Source organism: Melospiza melodia (assembly GCF_035770615.1).
Source record: "Melospiza melodia melodia isolate bMelMel2 chromosome 7 unlocalized genomic scaffold, bMelMel2.pri SUPER_7_unloc_1, whole genome shotgun sequence".
Taxonomy (NCBI): domain Eukaryota; kingdom Metazoa; phylum Chordata; class Aves; order Passeriformes; family Passerellidae; genus Melospiza; species Melospiza melodia.
Genome location: NW_026948497.1, coordinates 6557360 through 6579137, shown reverse-complemented (window position 1 = coordinate 6579137; position 21778 = coordinate 6557360). Strand labels below are relative to the sequence as shown.

At 51.0% G+C, this 21778-nt stretch overlaps 1 protein-coding gene across 1 annotated transcript in view; it reads left to right on the top strand.

Annotated features, from left to right (window-relative positions):
• Positions 1-5183: 5183 nt before the first annotated feature.
• The window catches only part of LOC134432745 (zinc finger protein 850-like), a gene marked incomplete at both ends in the record, with an annotated part of 158139 nt that continues 141544 nt past the window's right edge, over positions 5184-21778 (top strand). The window contains 2 exons of the mRNA XM_063181643.1: positions 5184-5230; positions 5314-5864. Of these exons, the coding sequence (XP_063037713.1) occupies positions 5184-5230; positions 5314-5864 (598 nt within the window). The remainder of the gene's footprint in view (positions 5231-5313; positions 5865-21778) is intronic.

The following is a 21778-nucleotide window of genomic DNA, read 5'->3' as shown; positions in this document are numbered from 1 at the left end:
CCAGGATGATCCCAGTACAGCCCAGTCCCTCCCAGCGATGCCACTCCTGGCATCCCCCAGCTCTGTGTTCCCCCCTCCCAGCTTACCCGATAGGAGCCCCAGGGGCTGGAAGGCCTCAACCAACATCCCCAGCAAGCCCCAGTGTGGATGTGCAGCCTCCAGATTTCCCAGTTTGCCTCTCCTTCTCCCCAGGCAGGGTTCTCCTCCTCCTGCTCCTCCCGGCCCCAGCGGGTGGGAGCAGCTGAGAGCCCCGCACTGCCCATCCCGACCTGTCCCGGCTCCATCCCCGTTCCTGCCGCGGGCTGCGAGGGCTGCAGGACCGGGACAGGAGGAATGGGATGGTGGAGCAAAGAGGGAGAAGCAGCAGGACAAGGGCTGGAGGGAACAAGAGAAGGAGGAGGAGGAGGAGGAGGAGGTGTGGAGCAGGAAGAGGAGGAGGACGGGTGGGAGGAAGAGCTGGGTGAGAGGAGGAGGAGTGGGAAGTGGAAGCGGGGGGAACACACAGTCCAGCCTTCGCTTACTCCGCAGCACTCCCGGACCGTGGGGCATTTCCCCCCCATATCTCAGGTGATCACAGAGGGGGAGCTCAACCAAATATCCTGGGTGCTCCATAGGTGGGTATTTTTTCGGGGATGGGGGGATTTTTGGAGCTCAAAGGACTCCAAAGCTAAGCTGCAAATGCCCATTGGGGAGATTTTTGGCGGTGTCCTGGCAGGTTGTTTCTTCGCGGGGAAGGACACGAGAGGGGAGAACACTGGGACACCGAAGTGTGTAGCCCAGAGAGAGGAGACCACCAGGATTCAGCCTGGAGAGGGGAACACCCTTGCAAGGGGGAAGCCCTGGAGCTCCGCACAGCCTGGAGCAGAGTCAGGGGAAACGGGAGTGCTGAGACACCAAGAGCCCCGGCATTGCTAAGAGGGAGCCCAGAGAGGGGGATCTGGGGAACCCCTGGGGGCTGCAGGGAACCCTCAGCAGCACAGAGAAGGGGGAGCCTCAGAAGCCCAAGGTCAGAAGAGCAGAGAGGGGGGACCCTGGGGATTCCCATGGCAGCCTGGAGAGGGTGTGGACTCCTGGAGAGGAGAACGCTCAATAGATGCAGGACTCCAAGAAGTCCAAAGTGGAGATACCAGAGAAGGGCAATTCATGGGGAGCTCTTTTTTGGAATAATCATGAGACATTCAAGTCTTGGCAGGCTTAAGGATGGTATTTCTCAGGGTTTTTCCAACTAAATTTTTTTGGTCTGGAGAGCCTGAGAGCCCCTTAATTTCAAAATTATAGTACTTTGGAGGGAGGGGGGTTTACATTTTCAATTTTAAGGGAGGCTCTGCCTTCCTTAGCAGACACCAAGACAGGCAGCGGGACCATCAAACCCAATGCGCCCAGCCCTTGTTTTCCCCCAAGCCAGGATTTCCTGTTTCTAAACCTTGGCCTGATGGACGAGGAGGAGGTCGTGAGGAAGAGGAAGATGGCCCAGCAGCCCCAAGAAGGTGAGGAGGAAGTCAGTGCCCTTTTCCCCCTCTCTCCTGCTCCATCCCCCACCCCAGCACGGCCCCCGGCTGCAGGACAACACTGCTGCCAAAGCCATCCTGCTGGGGATGCACTGGGGGGATCTCCTTCTCCTTCCCTGTGGCACGGAGGCAAACCCCATCCTCTCCTTGTCCTTCCTCCCCTAGACCAGGAGCTGAGGATGGAGACCAGGGCGGACAAATCCCCACAGCAGAACCTTGTGGAAGAGGCTGTTTTGAGCAGCTCCACAGCACAGGAATCCAACGGGGAGGAAAAACCCCAGAGATCCCGCACGAGGAGGGGCTGCAAACGCAGATCTCAGGCATCTGAGGGGGAAAGGCCCACCCTGGACCGGGGAGGCGCCTGGAGCTCAGAGCTCGTGGTCCACGAGCAGCTTGAGGGTAAGGAGAAGCCCCAGAAGTGCTTGAAATGTGGGAAGAGCTTCAGCCAGAAATCCAACCTGATCTGCCACATGAAAATCCACACGGGGTAGAGGCCCTATATATGTGAGGAGTGTGGGAAGAGCTTCAGCCGGAGCTCCAACTTGACTGTCCACTTGAGGAGCCACACCGAGGAGAGGTCTTACAAGTGTGAGGAGTGTGGGAAGAGTTTCAGCCGGATCTCCCACCTGACTGTCCACATGAGGAGGCACACCGGGCAGAAACCCTACGTGTGTGATAAATGCAGAAAGGGGTTTCAGACCAGCTCTGATTTCCTCAGGCACCAGCGCACTCACACAGAGGAGAGGCCCTTCCTCTGCCCCGACTGCAGGAAAGGCTTCAAGTACAAGTCCTCCCTTGTCAGCCACCAGCACATGCACACCCAGGAGAGGCCCTATGAGTGTCCCGAGTGTGGGAAGAGATTCACCCACAAGTCGAACCTGATTGTCCACAAGAGGATCCACACTGGCGAGAGGTCTTACGAGTGTGGGGAGTGTGGGAAGAGCTTCTGCCAGTGCTCCCACCTGATCTACCACCTGAGGAGCCACACTGGGGAGAAGCCCTATGAGTGTGATAAATGCAGGAAGAGGTTTCAGACCAGCTCTCATCTTGTCAGGCACCAGAGGATTCACACGGAGGAGCGGCCCTTTCACTGCCCTGACTGCGGGAAGGGCTTCCGGGACAACTCCACCCTCGTGACCCACCGGCACATCCACAGTGGGGAGAGGCCCTATGAGTGTCCTGAGTGTGGGAAGAGCTTCTCTCAGAGCTCTATCTTGAGCAGACACCAACAGAGCCAGCACTAAGGGCAGCCCAGTGAGTGTCCCAAGTGCAGGAAGACCTTCCTGCGCTGCTCCAGCTCCAGCCGCCACAGAGGGATCCACCCTGGGTAATCCCCAGGGAACCTCGGTAAGCAGAGCCCAGGCCATCCCTGTTGCCGGTTATCCATGTTAGAAACCACCTGTCCAGCTGCTTCACATCTTCCTTGCACCCCGTGGCCTGGATTTTCCTTTAATTTCTGTTGGTCCCTTCAAAACACACAAAACCAGGGTAAAAACAAAGACATTGGAATAAGCCATTGATGGGGACATGGGGGGATCTTCCAGGGAAGGGGGGACATGTTGGGTTTGAGGGAGGTGGGGGTTCCTGGGAGGGACTTGGGGGTTGCTCAGGGCTTTGGGCAGAACAGGCCCAGTAGCTGCAAAAGTGCTTGGGGACCCTGGTGAAAGTTGTGGCGTGGCTGATCAAGGCCCCCCTGCCCTGGAACTGTCTCCATGTCCCTCTGTCCTGGTTGCCAGCGTCCCTGTTCAGGATCCCCCTCTCCCTGCTGTCACCCCCTCTCACCCACCCATTCCCATGTCACCCTGGTACCGTTCCGCTGCCATCCCAGCCTGAATCTCATTCCAGTCTCATTCCCTATCCGTCTCCCATATTCCAAGTCTCTGTTCCCCTTCTGTTATTCACGGTCTTGCTCCTGTTCCCATATTTCCATTTCAATATTCCCTGTCCCATACCCATATTCCAATTCCCGGTCCCTGTCCCCATTCTCTGTGCCATTCCAGTTCCGGGTGCCATTTCCGATCATGTCCCCATTCCCATGCCTCTTCCCTGTCCCCATACCCACTCCCTGTCCTCATTGCCGTCCCCATTCCCGCTCCCGGTCCCCATTCCCGCTCCCTGTCCCCTCTCACCGGACGCCGCCGCCATTGCTCCGGCCCCTCCCGGCCCTCACATAACCGAGCAAACCCTGCGCTGCTCCCGCCCACCAATCCCAGCGCGTGATCGCTCTCTTATTCTCATAACCAGGCCTTCTATCGTGGCCCCACTAGCTGCTGGCTGCAGCCGCCTCCGAGTGCTGTTTGCTCCCAGTTCCCTCTCAGTTCTCCCAGGAAAAGCGGGACTGGCAGGGAAAGTGCTCCCAATTCCTTTCCGCTGCTCTCATGATCTTTCCCAATGCTCCCAGTTTCACTCCCCAGTTTTACTGCCATGCTGTTTCGGAACCCGCCCAGGGCAGAGCACGGCTGCTTTTGGGTGTCAGCATTGCCTGGGCCGGTCTAGGAGTGAAAGAAAAGTGGGAGGAAGAGGAGGAACAGACGAGGACTAAGTGGAGGAGCAGAAGGAAGAGGAGCAGCACAACCACGTTGGTTTCCCCGCCGCCTTCCCCTGCCGCTCAGGCTGAAGCTCCCCTGACTCCTGCTGCATTGCCCCCTCCAGAAGCCACAGGTGAATGGGGAGGGGGAGCTTGCACCAGATCCATCGGGGGGTCTCTTGGAGGGTTTTTTCATGGGGCAGGGGATCTTTGACTCTTGCAGGACCTCAAACCCGAACCGTGAATTTCCCGTGGAGGGAACAGCCTCACGTTCGCCTGGTACCGACGGGCACAGGGGCGATCTCGGGCTGGGGGATGCCCAGGAGAGCAAACGGGAGCTCGGGAGCCCTGGAGTGGGGAAGAGCGCAGAGGGGCGATCCTGGAGCTGGGAGACAAACTGGCTGCCTGGAGGGGTGGGGGAGGCTGGGGATGAGCGGGCTCCAGGCCCCTCGAGGCTGAAAGGGGCATTGACTTCTCCAGCTGCACTTGGGCAACATAACTATCAAACCCAACACATTCAGCCCTTGTTTTCCCCCAAACCAGGATTTTCTTTTTCCAAACCTTGGCCCGATGAAGAAGGAGGACGCCGTGAGGAAGGAGATGGCCCAGGAGCCCCAGGCAGATGAGGGGGAAGTCAGTGCCCCTTTCCCCCTCTCTCCTGCTCCATCTCCCACCCCAGCACGGTCCCCGGCTGCAGGACAACCCTGGTGCCAAAGCTGTCCTGCTGGGGACGCACTGGGAGGATCTCCTTGTCCTTCCCTGTGGCACAGAGGCAAATCCCATCTTCTCCTTGTCCTTCCTTCCCCAGACAAGAAGCTTAGGCCACAAACCAGGGAGGTCAAATCCACACAGGAGAACCTTGTAGAAGAGGCTGTTTTGTGCAGCTCCACAGCACAGGAATCAAAGGGAAAGAAAAGCCCCAGAGATCCCTTACGAGGAGGGGCTGCAAACGCCGATCACGGGGATCTGAGGGGGAAAGGCCCACCCTGGGCCAGGGATGGAGCTGCAGCTCAGAGCTGGGGATCCATGAGCAGCTCCAGGATGGGGAGGAGTCCCGCAAGTCCTCAGAATGTGGGAAGAGCTTCTCCCTGAGATCCTCCCTGATCCGCCACATGAGAATCCACACAGAAGAACATCCCGACGAGTGTGATAAATGCAGGAAGAGGTTTCAGATGATTTCCTGTCTCATCAGGCATCAGCAGAGTCACAAAGGCGAGAGGCCCTTCTGCTGCCACCATTGTGCAAAAGGCTTCAGGTACAACTCCGGCCTCATCACTCCCTGCGTGTCCACAGCGGGGAGAGGCCCTACGAGTGTCCTGAGTTTGGAAAGAGCTTGACCCAGAACTCCACCCTGACTGCCCACCTGAGGACCCACACGGAGGAACAAAGCTATGAGTATGCAGAGTGTGGGAAGAGCTTCAGGACGAGCTCTGAACTGACCATCCACCAGAGAAACCACACTGGGGAATGGCCTTTTGAGTGGGGGGAATGTGGGAATAGCTACCAGAGGAGAAGCCACCTGACCCACCACATGGAAGTCCACACAGGTCTGGAAGAGCCCTACAAATGTGGGCAGTGTGGGAAGAGCTTCATGTCAAAGTCCCACCTGATTGGCCACCAGAGGATCCACACTGGAGAGAGGCCCTATGAGTGTATTAAATGCAAGAAGAGGTTTCAGACCAGCTCCTTTCTCCTCCTGCACCAGCAGCTTCATACAGATGAGAGGCCCTTCAACTGCCCTGACTGCGGGAAGGGCTTCAAGCAGAACGCTGCTCTCATCAGCCACTGGTGCATCCACACCGGGGAGAGGCCCTACGAGTGTTCTGAGTGTAGGAAGAGCTTATCTCAGAGCTCTATCTTGACCAGACACCAACAGAGCCACCACTAAGGGCAGCCCTGAGAGTGCCCCAAGTGCAGGAAGAGCTTTGTTCCCGTGACGCCCTTTGTCCTCTGATTTTGGGTCCTTTCCTCCCCCTTTGAGACGTTTCCCCCAGATTGGATCCTTTCCCCGTCTTTTGCGTCCCTTCTCCCTATTTTGTGTCTTTTCCTCCCTACTTTGGATCCTTTCTCTGTCATTTGGGTCCTCCCCCCATTTTGGGTCACTCTTCCCCTATTTGGGGTTCTTTTCCCCCTTTTTGGCTCCTTTCCCTATTTTCCATCCTTCCCCCCCCCCCCAGTTTTGAACATCCTCCCCTTTGACTTGGTGAAGTTTTGGGTGCATCCCGCCCTCCAACCCTCTCCCCACCCCTAAACCCCCTTCACCTCCCACCCCTGTCCACCCAGGCATGTCCCCAGCTGTGTTCCTAATTGTCCCCCCATGCCCCATGGACTCAGTGCTCACTATCCTGGATGCCCTTGAGTCCCCAGCCCAGGACTCTGGATCTCCTTTGCAGGAATTCTGGATCTGGCCTGGCTTCCAGGGAACACCAGTGGCACTGGGGCTCGGGGTGGGTGGCATGGCAGGGTTGCTGGGACGGGGTTTGGGGTCATCTTGGCACTGACCGAGGGTCTTGTCCACTCTGCAGTGAGAAGTGGCCCTGGCTGGAGAGTATGGGATGGATGGGGTCAGGAGAGGTTGGACCCTGGTCCAGATGGACACCAGACCATGGATCCCACTCTGGATGGACACTGGTCCAAATGGACATCCGAGCCATGGATCCCAGCTGGATTCTGATCTGGACAGCCCCTGGCCCTGCAGCCCCCCAGCCTGGCCTGCCCCTAGCCCAGATGACCACCAGCCTGCCCACAGCCTGGCCCATCCCACTGTCCCACCAGTCCATCCCAGTAGCCCCCAACACAAAATCCCCCCAAATAAACCCAATGCTATCACATCAGCTCCACATGGTCCCTGCAGAGCGAGAGCGAAACTGAGGCGAGGCCTGGGGAGGTGACTTTGTCATGATGGGAGGGGATTTTGGGACCGACCCTGGAGAACCCCAAAAAGAGCACCCACCCCCCAAATTGTCACCACAGCATGGTGGGACCTCCAGCTGTCACTGCAGGAGCCACCAGCTGTCACTCCAAGAGCCACTGTGACCCTGCAGCCCCTTTGAGGGGTCCCCTCGGTGTCACGGTCCACAGTGTCCCCTCAGTGTCACTGGCATGTCCCCAGTGGGAGCAGCGCCATCACCTCCTGGGGCACAGGTGAAGGATGAGGAGGAGGTAGGGGCGGGGGGGGGGGGGGCAGTGCAGAGTCACAGAGCATCCTTGGGGGGATGGAAGTGGTTAGGGAAACACCAAAAATGTTGCTGTCCCTTCTCCCCCACCATAGGATGTGGGCCACCCCCTGTTTTGGGGCACTGGTGACAAATTGGCAGGTGGTGGTGACAAAAAGCACAGGTGCCACCTCAGGAATGGCACAGAGAGGGGTCCTGCAGTGCCACCAAGTCCCCCACGCTGAGGGAGTGACAAAGGGAGTTCGGCAGGGGAAAGGGGAAGTGTGGCAGGGGTGCCACGGAAATGCCCCTGATTCGCCTGTGCCCGGGATATAGGGGTGGTGGAGCTCCGGTCACGCTGTCTCCCTGGCAGCCTGTCACCGTGGCCGTGTTCACAGGGGTCTTAGCATGAGGGAATAGACGAGGATCTGACTCCATGTTTCAGAAGGCTTGATTTATTACTTAATTATATTTATTATATTAAAGGTATACTGAAAGAATAAAAGAAAGGATTTCATCAGAAGGTTAGCTAAGAATAGAATAGCAAAGAATGATAACCAAGGCTTGTGGCTCAAACTCTCTGTCCAAGCTAGCTCACTGTGATTGGCCATTAATTAGAAACAACCAACATGGGCCAATCAAAGATCCACCTGTTGCATTCCACAGCAGCAAGCAGATAACCATTGTTTACATTTTGTTCCTGAGGCCTCTCAGCTTCTCAGGAGGAAAAATCCTAAGGAAAGGATTTTTCATAAAAGATGTCTGTGACATATCACCCTTTTTATTTTAGTTAAATTAAAAAGAAAAGTGTTTGTCATTTTGTCTGCTGTACCCATGCAGAAGAAAGAACAAACACTTGACGGGTTATCTGTTGCCAATGAAAAACTTCAATCAAGTGCTGATGTGGAATGATCAGGGAAATTCTTCACTTGTAGAACATAAAATTCTATCATATCACTAAAACAATCTTACAACATAAGAAAATGCTTAAACAATGCAAAGAAATTCATTGCTTCAACTCCAAACAGCTGAGTTACAGGAGAAAGTCCATCGACTGAAGATGTTCCTCTTTGACATTTCTGAAAGTCCCTTTTGGTCCTGAAACAGAATCCTGAAACAACAAATTGCTGAAGAAAAATCATCAATAATTATCAAAAATCCATTGACAGTTACCAAACAATTTTGAGAAAAAATTTTTAATGCCTTGGCCACACTCCTTTATTGAACTACCTGTAATTTTTGGCTCTTCAATGCTTTTGAGGTGCTATTAGCTCTTTCAATTTTTTTTTTTTTTTTTTTTTTTTCCGGAAAGAGCAGCAGCAGCAGAGAGGAGCCTGAGAGGCCCTGAGTGGGCCCTGGCCCACGTGGAAGGATCAAGAACCCCAGACCTGTCCCACAGAACAGTGGTCCAGGTCCTGACGGGGGAAGCAAAGCCCCCAAACCCAGCAGCCGGCCGGGCAGTGGCCCTGGCCTAGGGAACCGAGCCAAACAGCCCAGGCCCGGTCTGCGAGGCGGGCTCTGTGTTGTCACAGCCCGGCACCACACTGCCAGTGCAATGGCAGAACAAGTGACCAAACGCATCCTTCCCCCCAAAATCACTGATGCATGCTGGCAGTGAGGGGACAGAAGCTGTCCTGAGAATCTCCATCTCGGGTCTGGGAATGTTTGTTCCCCACAGAAAACAAGCAATGATGGCTTTCCGCCATTCCCTCTGCCTCTGCAATGCAAATGCAAAAGGTGTTTCCCCCATCTGCCTCCCAGTACCACCCCCACCCCGTCTGGGCTGGGGACTAAAGGCAGAACTTTCAGGACCCGCCTCCCCCTTGCGGCTGGGGCGCATGAGGGACGGGAGGGAGATTCGCACCCCCCAAGGGGAAACAACCGACCAAACACCCCCCAACCCACCAAGAATGCTGAGCTTGAAAGAAGGCGGCCGGGATGCACCCGCACTCAGCCGTTGAGCCATGCCTCCTCCACGGAAGGAGAGGCCAGCAGCTGAAACCGCTGTTGCAAGGGCAAACGGCATGGGACGGTCTGAGCTCAGATATGCCTCCGGTTCCAGGGCAGCCTCTGACGCAGACATGGAGGACGGAGTCCCCGAAGGCGGCAGAACTGCTGGGGTGGCTGGTGGGGGGGGCGAGGCCAGAGAGAGTGCAGTCACAGCAGGCGGGGGGGGTGACGGCGGCAGCACTGGGTCGCTGGTCTCAACTGCAAACTCCGGCATCGGCGCTGAGGGTGAAAGCAGGGCCACCGCGAGCAGGGCTACAGGGACCCACATGGGGTCGGCTCTTGGTGCATCCACAGGCGGCGCAGCCTCGGACACACGCTGGCGGCAACCGCCATTGTCACTGAGTGCATCGCCTGGCAACACCGGCGCAGCTGCGGGAAGCGGCGGAAGCGGTGCCTGATCGCTGTTGCCTTGCAACACCGGTGCAGCCGCGGGAAGCGGTGTTTCTGAGCTCGCAAGCCCAGGCGGGGCCGCTGCACCCACAGGCTCTGCAGGAGGGACGGCCGCGGGAGAGGCCACATGGGGAAGCGCCCGCACCCGTGGGGAGGGTTGGGGAAGCCCCACAAACTCGGGAGGCGGGACCTCGGGCACTGATGCCACCCCCAGGTCTGAGTGATGCAGGGACCAAGAGGCCGGACGGGGCGATGCCTGCAGAGCTTCCAGGGGCGGCTCAGCCCACTGAAACCCCCTCTGAGAGCAACGGAGGAGGGAAAAAGTGGCTCCATCTGAGCATGCTCCGAAAATGCAGGGGAAAAACTTCTTTGGCTGCGGGCAAGACTTCACCCCTCTGCTGCGAGCCAGGGAGGCTGGGAAGCAGCAGATCATCTCCCCCAAAAGGAACTTCTCCCATGAGAATTTGGGGGAATAGGGCTTGACTCCTGCAGTCAGCAATCCAGGGAAAGGCAGCCGCTCTCTCTTTCAAAACTGGAAAGAGTGCCCTGAACATTGGATAAATGCGGGGGTACCTGAATCCAAGGTTCAAAATGGCTTAGAAAATGGGTTCCATGCATTCCCATACGAACATATCAAGGGCAAAGAGCACATTCGTGAAAAACCCAAAGAACTTTGCCCATCGAAAAAGCTCATAGAAATGTCTCTCCAATGTCAGGGTCTGTCCTAGTAGACAGATGACCTGATGGTGCGTAGGAATGATCTCAGAGTGCAAAACACCAACACGGTACAAGAGGGTTTGCAGTGATAATCAAATCAAACGCAGTTTTATTGAAATAACCACAGCAAAAATGTGATAGAGGGATTAAGGGAGAGAAAAAGATAGAGAAAGAGAGAAAGAGGGGGTGAGAGAGAGAGAGAGAGAGGATATAGCTACCAACGCAGAGACGAAGTCCTTTGGTGCAGTCCAGCCAAGGATCCGCCTGCTACGCTGGGGAGATCTCAAAGGCTCTAGCTAACTCAGAGGATTTTATTACTGAAACTTGTGAGGCGGGGGGGGGGGGGGGGGGGGGGAACAGATACAATAGGGAACAGATGTAACAGGTAGTCCATGTTCTCAGCAGTAAATGAGAGCCATTGTTTTCTTTCCCCAATGGTCACAATCTGCAGGCAAACATCTCGCTTTGGTCAGCTTGCCTCCCCCACACACCTGCCCCGGGCTGGGGGTTTCAGTCCCAGTCCTTGGAAGGAGCAGAGGGGCCTTTTAGGAGTTTCATGTCTCAGTCCTTGGTGGAGAATCTTCTCACATCTCCGTCTGTCTGTCACGGTGGTTGTAAAACAGGTGAGGGTCTTCGGTGGGAGACAACCTGAAACTCAGGAGAAGTCCAGCCAGGCCGAGAGGTGGGACAGCTTCCAAAGCTGCTATTGTTGCTAACGGGGCACGGTGCCCTCTTCTTAGCATAAAGCAAACACACTTGTGAAAACAATAGCTTAACACTGAACTTTCAGGTCTCAGGGCCTATGGCGTGTGACTTTTCTCCTTTAGAGCCAGATTCTAAATAGGGGGGTCTTCTCTTCAGTGGTCTCCCAAGGACGATCGTGAGGCAGATGAGGGAAAATTCTGACAAACTCTCACACGACCCTGTGACTCACAATTGTCTTGAAGGGATCTCCATCAGCAGGGCTCTGGAGTGTTGCTGATCAGTCTTGCCGTACGTTGGTAGCATACCCGGAAAAGCAGAGACAGTATGTCAGAGAGACAGAAAAGAGAAAAGGAGGAAGAGAAAGGATAGGAAAAAGAAGGGGGAAAAAGGGAGACAATAAACAAACATAATTAATATTGATTATCATAACATTTTTCAGAAGTGTTTGATTAATTAAAACTAATTAATTAATATTCTTGTTATAACAATTTCAAAAAATAATTAATTAATTAACAATATAATTTTTATAACAATTTCAAGAGATGGTTAAAACAAATCACAAATAATCAACAGCAAAAGTAATAAACAAATCATAATACAAGCATTAACTTTGAATTAATTTTCTAAAACAATTCACTAAAAATCAGAAGTAATTTTCACAAAATCATAAAAGAAAATCAGGATTACTCTAAAACACATATGCTTAATTCATAATTGCTTTGTGTCAAATGTCTCGGGGATTTCCACGGTGCAGGGGACATCAGCCAAATTGTGTGCATTAACTATAGACGTCAATCTTGTCAGCTGTTTCACCATCTTCCAATTCATAACGACTAGGATTGCTGATAAAATGAAACCAAACAGAATTAAAATCAAAAGGATAACAATGGGATGACACACACTGTTCAAGACACTCGTAGCAGTAGGAGACCACCTAAAAGAGTATCCCACCACCTGTGCTCAGCATCTTTCTCCACCCTTTCCATGGCACGGTGTATCTGTCTTACATTGTGATGAACAGTCACCCAGGTCTCTTGTCCGCTTTCCTTGGACTTCTCCAGGATTTCAACCAAGTTCTGATGGAGCAGCAGTTGTCTTACCAGAGTGAGATTCATCTCAATAGGAGTAGACATCAGTTTGTGAATCAATGTGTAGTTAGATTGCCACAGGTAGTGAGAAGTGACTGGAGCTTCAAAAGAAAAATCACATCCTGAAATCTTAGTAAAGTTACAAGCATAGAAATTTGAATGATTTTCTGTATCTACTATAACATTTTATATGAGAAAAAAATCACAAATAGTTCTAAAACATGCACATGTATTGCCTATGAATTGTTTCAAAAGCCTCATTAGGACAAATCTCAAAATGACAGATATTTTGCTCTATGTCTAAACAAATGTCTTGAACTATGATTTCATTGCTTTCACAGAGGAACCATTGTTGTTCTCGGGCAATACAAGATTCCAAATCAACAGTTTGCCATTTCTTACCAATTTGACAGGCCCATTCTCTATGTTCAGAAAGATAGAGAATAGCGCCGTCATAATTCAGTTCTAATGCTAGAACAGGGAAAATCAAATGCTCTGAAGCATTTTGTATAGTTAAAAAAAAAACCTGTCGTTGTATTTAAAATTGGGTCACAGGTCAAAATTCACTAGGTTCCACCAGGATTGGAATTCTATTTCAAAGTCAGTGTCACTGTCCCAAATTATTTTCCGAATTTCAGTGAGAAAAGTGCCTTCTTCACCTTCTCTTATAATTGAAGCAAAAATTGACTGCACCCACAATTGTGCCTGGATACAGCTGAGAGCCAAAGAAACATTGTTTTGTGTAGCACCAAGTGCATCAATTACCAATTTGTGATCATTTACATTTACTTTCTCCCAATTTGGTAATATGCTTGATAGCAGCCACTGGTGTGTTCACAAAGCCAATAAGAATGACTGCAGTGGTTGCTGTAATTTGATCAAATCTTTAATTGTGACAGCCAGTTTATTCAAGTTCAGTTAATTTACATGTCATGTATGCTATCATCACCTGGTGTTAACATAAAGGAGGGGAAAGCATTATTTCTGTTGTCCATCACTAGTGTTATCATGGTTTATTAGGTCTTCATGTCCCTCGGAGTTCTTCTGAAAAAGTAAACACAACAGACTCTGCCACGAAAAGGCAGAAAAAGTTAGAACAATGGAATTGTCAGAGAGGTTTTGAACAGCAGTGGTACTTCCCCTACAGCAGCGGGGTGTCCACCAAAAACAGGCTGTCCAGGGTAATGTGCTGGGTTCTTGAAATCATCATCTGGTCTCTGTAGTGAAGGAATTATGCTTGGAGCTGTTGGGCAAAAAGCAGTGATTTTGGAATACCCATTTACCCCCCATCTATAGTGAGAGTTGTTAGAAATCCATTTAATCTTTTCACCTTCTGCCCAATCCTGCATACCTTTGACAGTAGAGTGAGAAATATTATCAGACTGAATTTCCTGTGGCTTTAGGAAAATTCCAAACCACCCCTGCATTGCTTTAACAGTATTATCTCCTGTAGCTCCTTTAAAAGCATCAGCGTGGAGCAACCCAAATATAAACATAGCATAGGACTTGGTGTTAATACAGACAAGAAAGCAATTCTGTCCCTCACTTTGGAAAATGCTCCAAACAGTTAACAGTTCCCCAACCTGGGCATTGTCCTGTTCCTCTCTGTTAGCAGAAGCGGGGGAGAGAGGAGGGGTTGCTTTAGTCACAGAGGCAGGTTTATTTTGGCTGCTACCCAAGCTCCCAGTTTCTTGGATTGCCCAGTTCTCCTCCACCTCCCTGGGAGCCAAGCCAACCACAAACACCCCTTCCCAGGTAGTGTACCTTTTCTCAGCATCTTTGAAACCACAGGAATAAAAACCAACAGGCTTTGTCAGACACTCAGGAACCTGCTGCCAAATGTGTACTGAAAGCTGTGAGGAGGCAAATCCCCACTCCACCTGAAAGGGGTCTGAAGGATGGATAGGGTCCACTGCCTGATGAGCTGTCACTTCAAGAATCAGCAGTTGCAATGTTTCCTTTTGAGAAGAAGTCCAATCCCATTTTATTCTTTTTCTCAGCAAGTCGTAAAGGGGAACAAAAGGGTTATTCTGGTTACTAAGAAGTTTCTCTGGTCTTTCTATAGGAGACATAGCTACTATGGTTTTCTGGAGAATTGCTGTAGGTTTAAGTGTTTCTGGAAGCCTTAGACTTAAAGAGGTGATAATTTCAGGCTTTAGAGGTGATTGGATTGGAGATTCAAAACCAGGAATTAATTTCTTTTCATGAATCAATTGCAGGCAGCCGGCTTTGTGAATGTTTTCCAGGAGTTGGTCGGGGGTACCAACCAAAGGGTCTCTTTTTCCAAGGGGTTAAGCCCTCCTGCCCAATGAGCTGTGTGCTGATTTGGGGACCATGGGATGCGTCTGTCTGCTGTTGTTAGGAACACTCCATGTCTCCAGCACCCGCCGGCTCCTTGTTCTGACAAAAGAATCTGATCTCCCCCAGTGAGAGACACTTGACAAATGTGTTCTGTTTCAGATTTTTGAGGGAGAAGCCCGTACTGCTTTGCAAGTTTTGTTAATTCAGTAGCAGTGTACGGGATTTCTTTAGTGGTTTTGTGCGGGTTAAGATCTTCATTATTGATATAGTTGCATTCTGTTTTAATTAGAGGTTTTATGTTATTACAGCAGTGTTTCCCGCAATTTTTCATCAGGGCTAATTCTTTTTGAGGGCAATTTTGATTAATGCGAGGAGTTTCTTTCTCCTCTGTTTCTGTTGAGGAATCTGGATTATGTGAATTTTTAACATGTTCCTCTCTCAGGGCAGCCCATAACAAGTTATTTACATTTCTTTCTTCATCCAAATGTTTTTGCAAAACTTCAACTAGGTTTTGGAGGGAGTCTATGATAGCATTTTCCTCACTTTTTCGCTTAAAGAGAGTTTCTATGCCTGCTGTGAGACAGGCACCCAAGACTGAGCAGAGGATGGTTTTATTTGTACCCAGTTTGAATTTTGATTCATGTTGCAAAGAAGATATTCTATCAATAACATTTTCTAAGTTAAACCAATTGCAGCTTGCCCATTCTTCTCCCCCTGGAGAAGGTGTGGCATTGTATTTAGCAAGCAGAGCATAAATTCAGCTTTACCTTTTGCACTGAAGTTCTTAGTCATTTTGTGAGGGGACCAAAGCTACACCAGGGACTTAAGTTACACAAATCACACAGCCTTTCCACTGTCCCCTTCGCTTCCCTCGGTAGTTGAAGAGACAGTATCAGTCTGGGAGGCTCTGTTTGGTTGCCTCAAGTTGTCTCTTCCTTCCCAGACAGTACAGACACGCACTCACATGAACACACGCACACAAATGTTTTCTTTGTGAGGGGACCAGAACTTAGAACAGGGGGAAAGCCACTCAGCCTCATTGGGCTTCCCCTCACTCCCCTGTGTAGGTGAAGGGACAATATCTGTCTAAAAGCTACAGCTTAATTTCCTCAGGTCTGCCCCTTCCCTTTTAGACAGTCCAGGTACACAAATACAGCAGTAACAGGTTCAGATTTAACTCAAATACAACAGTAACAGGTTCAGGTTCATTCAAATATAACAGTGACAGGTTCAGCATCAATATCAATATCAGTATCAGTATCAGGATCAGTATCAGTGTCAGTGTCAGTGCTGGTATCAGATCAGTAACAGTAGTGACAGTGACAGTTACCCCTGTTTTGCACTGAGAGACCTTTTGTGCCAATTCCAGAGACAGAGCACTCAATTTAGCATGAGATTTGCCTGCAAATCCCTCTGTCTATCAGAATCATTTCCGTGACGCCAATTTAATGTCAGGGTCCGTCCTAGTGGACAGATAACCTGATGGTTCATAGGAATGATCTCAGAGTGCAAAAACCAACACAGTACAAGGGGGTTTGCAGTGATGATCAAAACAAATGTGGTTTTATTGAAATAACCACAGCAGAAATGCGATAGGGGGATTAAGGGAGAGGAAAAGATAGAGAAAGAGAGAAAGAGGGGGGGAGAGGGGATATAGCTACCAACGCAGAGATGAAGTCCTTTGGTGCAGTCCAGCCGAGGATCCGCCTGCTACGCTGGGGAGATCTCAAAGGCTCTAGCTAACTCAGAGGATTTTATTACTGAAAATTGTGAGGGAGGGGGAACAGATACAATATGGAACAGATGTAACAGGTAGTCCATGTTCTCAGCAGTAAGTGAGAGCCATTGTTTTCTTTCCCCAGTGGTCACAATCAGCAGGCAAACATCTCGCTTTGGTCAGCTTGCCTCCCACACACACCTTTCCCAGGCTGGGGGTTTCAGCTCCAGAGCTGCCTGCGGCTCCTGGCCGGGCCCTGTCCCGGGGAGGCGGCGCCCGAGCGGGGCCTGGGGGACACCGGGGAACACGAGGGAGCCTGGAGGAGCTCTGCGACCTCTGCGAGAGCCTGGACAATGCCAATGGTGAGGTTAAAGGTCATTGGGGTCACTCTGGGGTCACTCAGGGGTCACAGGGGACACGAGGGGGCCCTGGAGGAGCTCTGCGACCTCTGCGAGAGCCTGGACAATGCCAATGGTGAGGTTAAAGGTCATTGGGGTCACTCTGGGGTCACTCAGGGGTCATTCAGGGTCTGGGATGGGCAGTCAGGGTCACTGGGGTCATTGAGAGGTGATTTGGGTCACTCAGGGTCACTGGGGTCACTCAGTGGTCACTCTGGGGTCACTCAGGGGTCATTTTCGTCACTCAGGGTCACTCAGGGGTCACTGGGGTCACTCAGTGGTCACTCAGGGGTCACTCAGGGGTCACTCTGAGGTCACTCAGGGGTCATTTTGGTCACTCAGGGTCACTCAGGGGTCATTGGGGTCACTCATAGCTGGTTTGGGGATGGATTTTGTGCCATTTTTTCCCCATTTAGCCCCACTGTTTTTCTGTTTTAACCCTGTTTTTTCCCATTTCTGTCCCATTTCTCCCCAGAATTCTGCTCTTTAGGGGGCCTGGAGGTGGTCCTGGACCGCTGGGTCACCGCTGGCCCCCTCTCTATGCTGGGGGTGCCAGGGGCTGAGTTTGGGGCCATTTGGGCCATTTGAACCCCGTTTTCTCCCACTTTCACCCATTTTAACCCATTATTTCCCATTTTAACCCAAAGTTTCCATTTTTCTCCCCAGAATTCTGCTCTTTAGGGGGCCTGGAGGTGGTCCTGGATCTCCTGGGTCACCGCTGGCCCCTCTGAGCCGGGGCCGCTGGGCTGGGGCTGAGTTTGGGGCCATTTGAAGCCTGTTTTTTCCCATTTTAACCCAAATTCTTGGTGTTTCTCCCCAGAATTCTGCTCTTTAGGGGGCCTGGAGGTTGTCCTGGACCTGCTGGGTCACCGCTGGCCCCCTCTCCACACCAGGGCTGCAAGGCTCCTGGGCTCGTGTGTCCAGAACCTTCTGGCAGCACAGGGCCAGGCGCTGGCGCTGGGGGCTCTGCCCGCCCTGCTGGGGGCGCTCTGGGGGGACCCTGACCCGCGCATGGCCCCCGCCGTGCTCTTCGCTGTCTCCTGTGAGTCGGGGGAATTCCGGGTGTTTTGGGGTTTTTTGGGGATTTATTTGTAATTGTTGGGGGATTTTTTTGGGATTTTTTGAGATTTTTAGTGGGATTTTTTGGGGCACTGAGGGGAGACCCCGACCTACGCGTGGCCCCCACCGCGCTCTTCGCCGTCTCCTGTGAGTGTGGGGGGAATTTGGGCATTTTGGGGTTTTTTTGGGATCTTTTAGGGATTTGGGGATTTTTGGGGGATTTTTTCAGGTCTTTTTTGCCTTTTTTTGTGATATTTTTGTGAATTTTTGTGATTTTTTTGTGATTTTTTTGAGGATGTTTTGGGTTTTTTAGGGGAGGATTTTAAGGGGTTTTTTTGGGGGGAGTTTAAAGATTTTTGGGGGCTTTGTAAAGGGTTTTTTTTGGGTATTTTTTGGTTATTTTTTGGGATCTTTTAGGCATTTTTTTAGGGAATTTTTCTGATTTTTTAGGGATTTTTTTAGGGTTTTTCTGGGATTTTTTAAAATTTTTTTCTAATTTTTTGCCATTTTTTAGGGTTGTTTCAGGTTTTCTTGTGAATTTTTTGTGATTTCTTATGTGTTTTTTTGAGATTTTTTTGGGGATCTTTTTCATTTTTTAGGGACTTTTTTATTATTCTTTAGGGATTTTAGGAAGATTTATTAAAGATTTTTTGTGATTTATTTGGGATTTTTGGGGCATTTTTTGGAGGTTTTTTGGGATGTTTTTGGGGGAAGGTTTGGGAAGTTTTTAGGGCTTTTGGGGTGGTTTTTTGTCAATTTTGGTGCTATTTTGCCCATTTTTTACTGTTTTAACCCCGTTTTTTCCCCTCCCCAGGCCTGGTGCGGGCCCAGCCCAAGGGTTTGCAGCAGCTCGAGGCCATGGGCTGGATTTGGTGATTTAGGGATGGATTTTGGGGCAGATTTGGGGTTTTTGGGGTTTTTGGGGTGGTTTTTCCACGTTTTTGGTGCTATTTTTCCCGTTTTGGGCTGTTTTAACCCCGTTTATTCCCCTCCCCAGGCCTGGTGCGGGCCCAGCCCGAGGGTTTGCAGCAGCTCAAGGCCCTGGGGGGGCTGGAGGTGCTGGGGGGGGCCCTGCAGAGCCCCCACCCCCCCGAGGGCCCGCGCCGCCTTCCTGCTGCACTGCCTGCTCAGGGAGCACCCCCGCCTCAAAGGTCAGCCCAAAACCGCCCAGATTCACCCCAAAAACTGCGCTGGGATCCCCTCGGTAACACCCCGGCAGGGAAACCCCAAAAATCCCCGAAATTCCCACAAAAATCCCCCCAAAATCGCCCAGATTCACCCCAAAAAATGCCCTGGGACCCCCTCAGTACCAGCACAGCAGTGAGACCCCAAAAATCCCTGAAATTCCCACAAAAAATCCCCCCAAAATCACTCAGATTCACCCCAAAAACTGCCCTGGGACCCCCTCGGTAACACCCCGGCAGGGAAACCCCAAAAATTGCCGAAATAACCCCAAAGTTCCCACAAAAATCCCCCCAGAATCACCCAGATTCACCCCAAAAACTGCGCTGGGATCCCCTTGGTAACACCCCGGCAGGGAAACCCCAAAAATCCCCAAAATTCCCACAAAAATCCCCCCAAAATCGCCCAGATTCACCCCAAAAATGCCCTGGGACCCCCTCAGTACCAGCACAGCAGTGAGACCCCAAAAATCCCTGAAATTCCCACAAAAAATCCCCCCAAAATCACTCAGATTCACCCCAAAAACTGCCCTGGGACCCCCTCGGTAACACCCCGGCAGGGAAACCCCAAAAATTGCCGAAATAACCCCAAAGTTCCCACAAAAATCCCCCCAGAGTCACCCAGATTCACCCCAAAAAATGCCCTGGGATCCCCTCAGTACCAGCACAGCAGTTAGACCCCAAAAATACCCAAAATAACCCCAAAATCCCCCCCAGAAAACCCCAAATTCACCCCAAAAAATGCCCATTCCCTACCGAGGGAATGCCCTCGGTACCAGCCCAGCAGTGAGAGCCCCAAAAACCCCCAAATTCACCCCAAAGCCAGCCCCAAAAGCCCAAAACTCACCCCAAAACCAGCCCTGGAATCCCCTTAGCACCAGCCATGCAGGGAAACCCCAAAGATCCCATAAATTCCCAAAAACATCATGCCAAATTTTACCCCAAAATCCCCCAAAATGGCCCCAAAATCCCCGAATTTCACCCCAATTCCCCAGAACTTCCCAATTTTCCCGTTTTTCACCCCAATTTTCCCACAGCCCCCTGGTGCAGCAGGGCCTGGTGCCGCGGGGTTCCCCACATTTCACCCCAATTTTCCCGGGTTTCACCCCAAATCCCCCTTAATTTCCCCCCAATCTCCCCAGATTTCCCCCCAGTTTCCAGGATTTGCCCAATTTTCCCGTTTTTCACCCCAATTTCCGCAGCCCCCCTGGTGCAGCAGGGCCTGGTGCCGCGGGCGGCGGCCCTGCTGCGCTTCGAGCACAACGGGGCCCACGAGCATGGCCTGGGGGTCCTCTGCAGGTAAAAGGAGGGGAGAGACCCCTCCTCAAATTAACAAAAACTCAAAAAACCCAAAAATACCAAAAAACTGAAATTTGGGGAAAAGAAACCAAAGAAACCAAAAAAAGAAACCAAAAAAAAACCAGGGAAAAATCATCAAAATTTGGGTGGAGAATGAACGGGAAAGGGCAAAGGGGAGGGCCCCACGAGCACGGCCTGGGGATCCTCTGCAGGTAAAAGGGGGAGAGAGACCCCTCCCCAAATTAACAAAAACCCTAAAAACCCAAAAAACCCAAAAAACGGAAATTTGGGGGAAAAACCCGGAGAAAATCAAAAAATTCTGAAGAATAATATCAAAAATGGATGGGAAACACTCAGGAAAGGGGAGCAGATAGGGGCAGTAAAGGAGGGCGGAGACCCCTCCCCTAATTACCAAAAACCATAAAAATCAGAAAATCCCAAAGAAACTGAAATTTGGGGAAAAAACCCCCAAAATCCTGGAGAAAAAGCATCAAAATTTGGGGGGAAAATACAAAAAAATTCTGGGGAAAAACATCAAAATTTAGGGGGAAAAAAGGGGAGGGGGTGGGAACCCCTCCCCAAATTAACAAAAACCCCAAAAATCCAAAAAGTCCCATAAAAAACCCCCAAAATTCAGGGAGAAATCCCGAAATTTGGGGGAGTCTTGGGATGGTTTGGGGAGGTTTTGGGTGAATTTTGGGCAATTTCTGGGGGGTTTTTGGTGGTTTATTGGGTGGGTTTTGGGGCAGATTTTGGGAAATTTTCAGGTAATTTTTGGGCATTTTTGGGGGATTTTTGGGTGATTTTTTTGGGTCATTTTTGGGTAATTTGGAGGGAATTTTGGGGAAGGTTTTGAGGGGATTTTGGGGTGATTTTTGGGCTGTTTTGGTTGATTTGGGGGCAGTTTTTTGGGTTATTTTGTACTATAAATACTGAATTTTCCCAAAATCACTGTTTTTCACCCGAGCCTGACGTCGGGCTGCCCTGAGGAGCTCCGCAATCACCGGGACTCTGTTTTGGGGGACTTTTGGGGGATTTTTGGGCTGTTTTGGGTGATTTTGGGGCAGTTTTTTGGGGGGTTTTGGGTGAATTTGAAGTATAAATACTGAATTTTCCCAAAATCACCGTTTTTCACCCCAGCCTGGCCTCAGGCTGCTCCGAGGGGCTGCAGGAGTGCCGGGACCCCATTTAGGAGGAGTTTTGGGGGATTTTTGGGCTGTTTTGGGTGATTTTTGGGTGTTTTTGGGGGTTTTGGGTGAATTTGAACTAAAAATACTGAATTTTCCCAAAATTGAGGAAAATTCGGAGATGAGGGAAAATTCGGACAGATTCTCACACTGGCTCAGTGCCTTTCTGTGACCCAAGTATGGGGCTCAGGCTCTTCCTTTTTGCTCTGGGATGCAAAACCTTTTCACTGCTTCCATGTGACTGAACTCTCGAGGTCCCTGATGTGAAATGTTTTAACACAGCTTCTGCTATAGCAGACAAGTTTGGATTTACAAATGTGAAAGGAGAGCTTTTCTTTTGGAATTTAAAACCCGGCCAAGTAGGCTGGAAGGAAAGAAGAAAAGGATTCAAAAACCAGGAGAAATGTACTTTATTTTATAAAATGGGTTGGACCTGCCCTTTCTCCTATGACCAGAGAAAAGTGAGCAGAAACATGTGTTTCCCTTGTAGATAAAGTGTCCCTGCTGAAAGAGTTCAGCTACCAATGGAATCACCT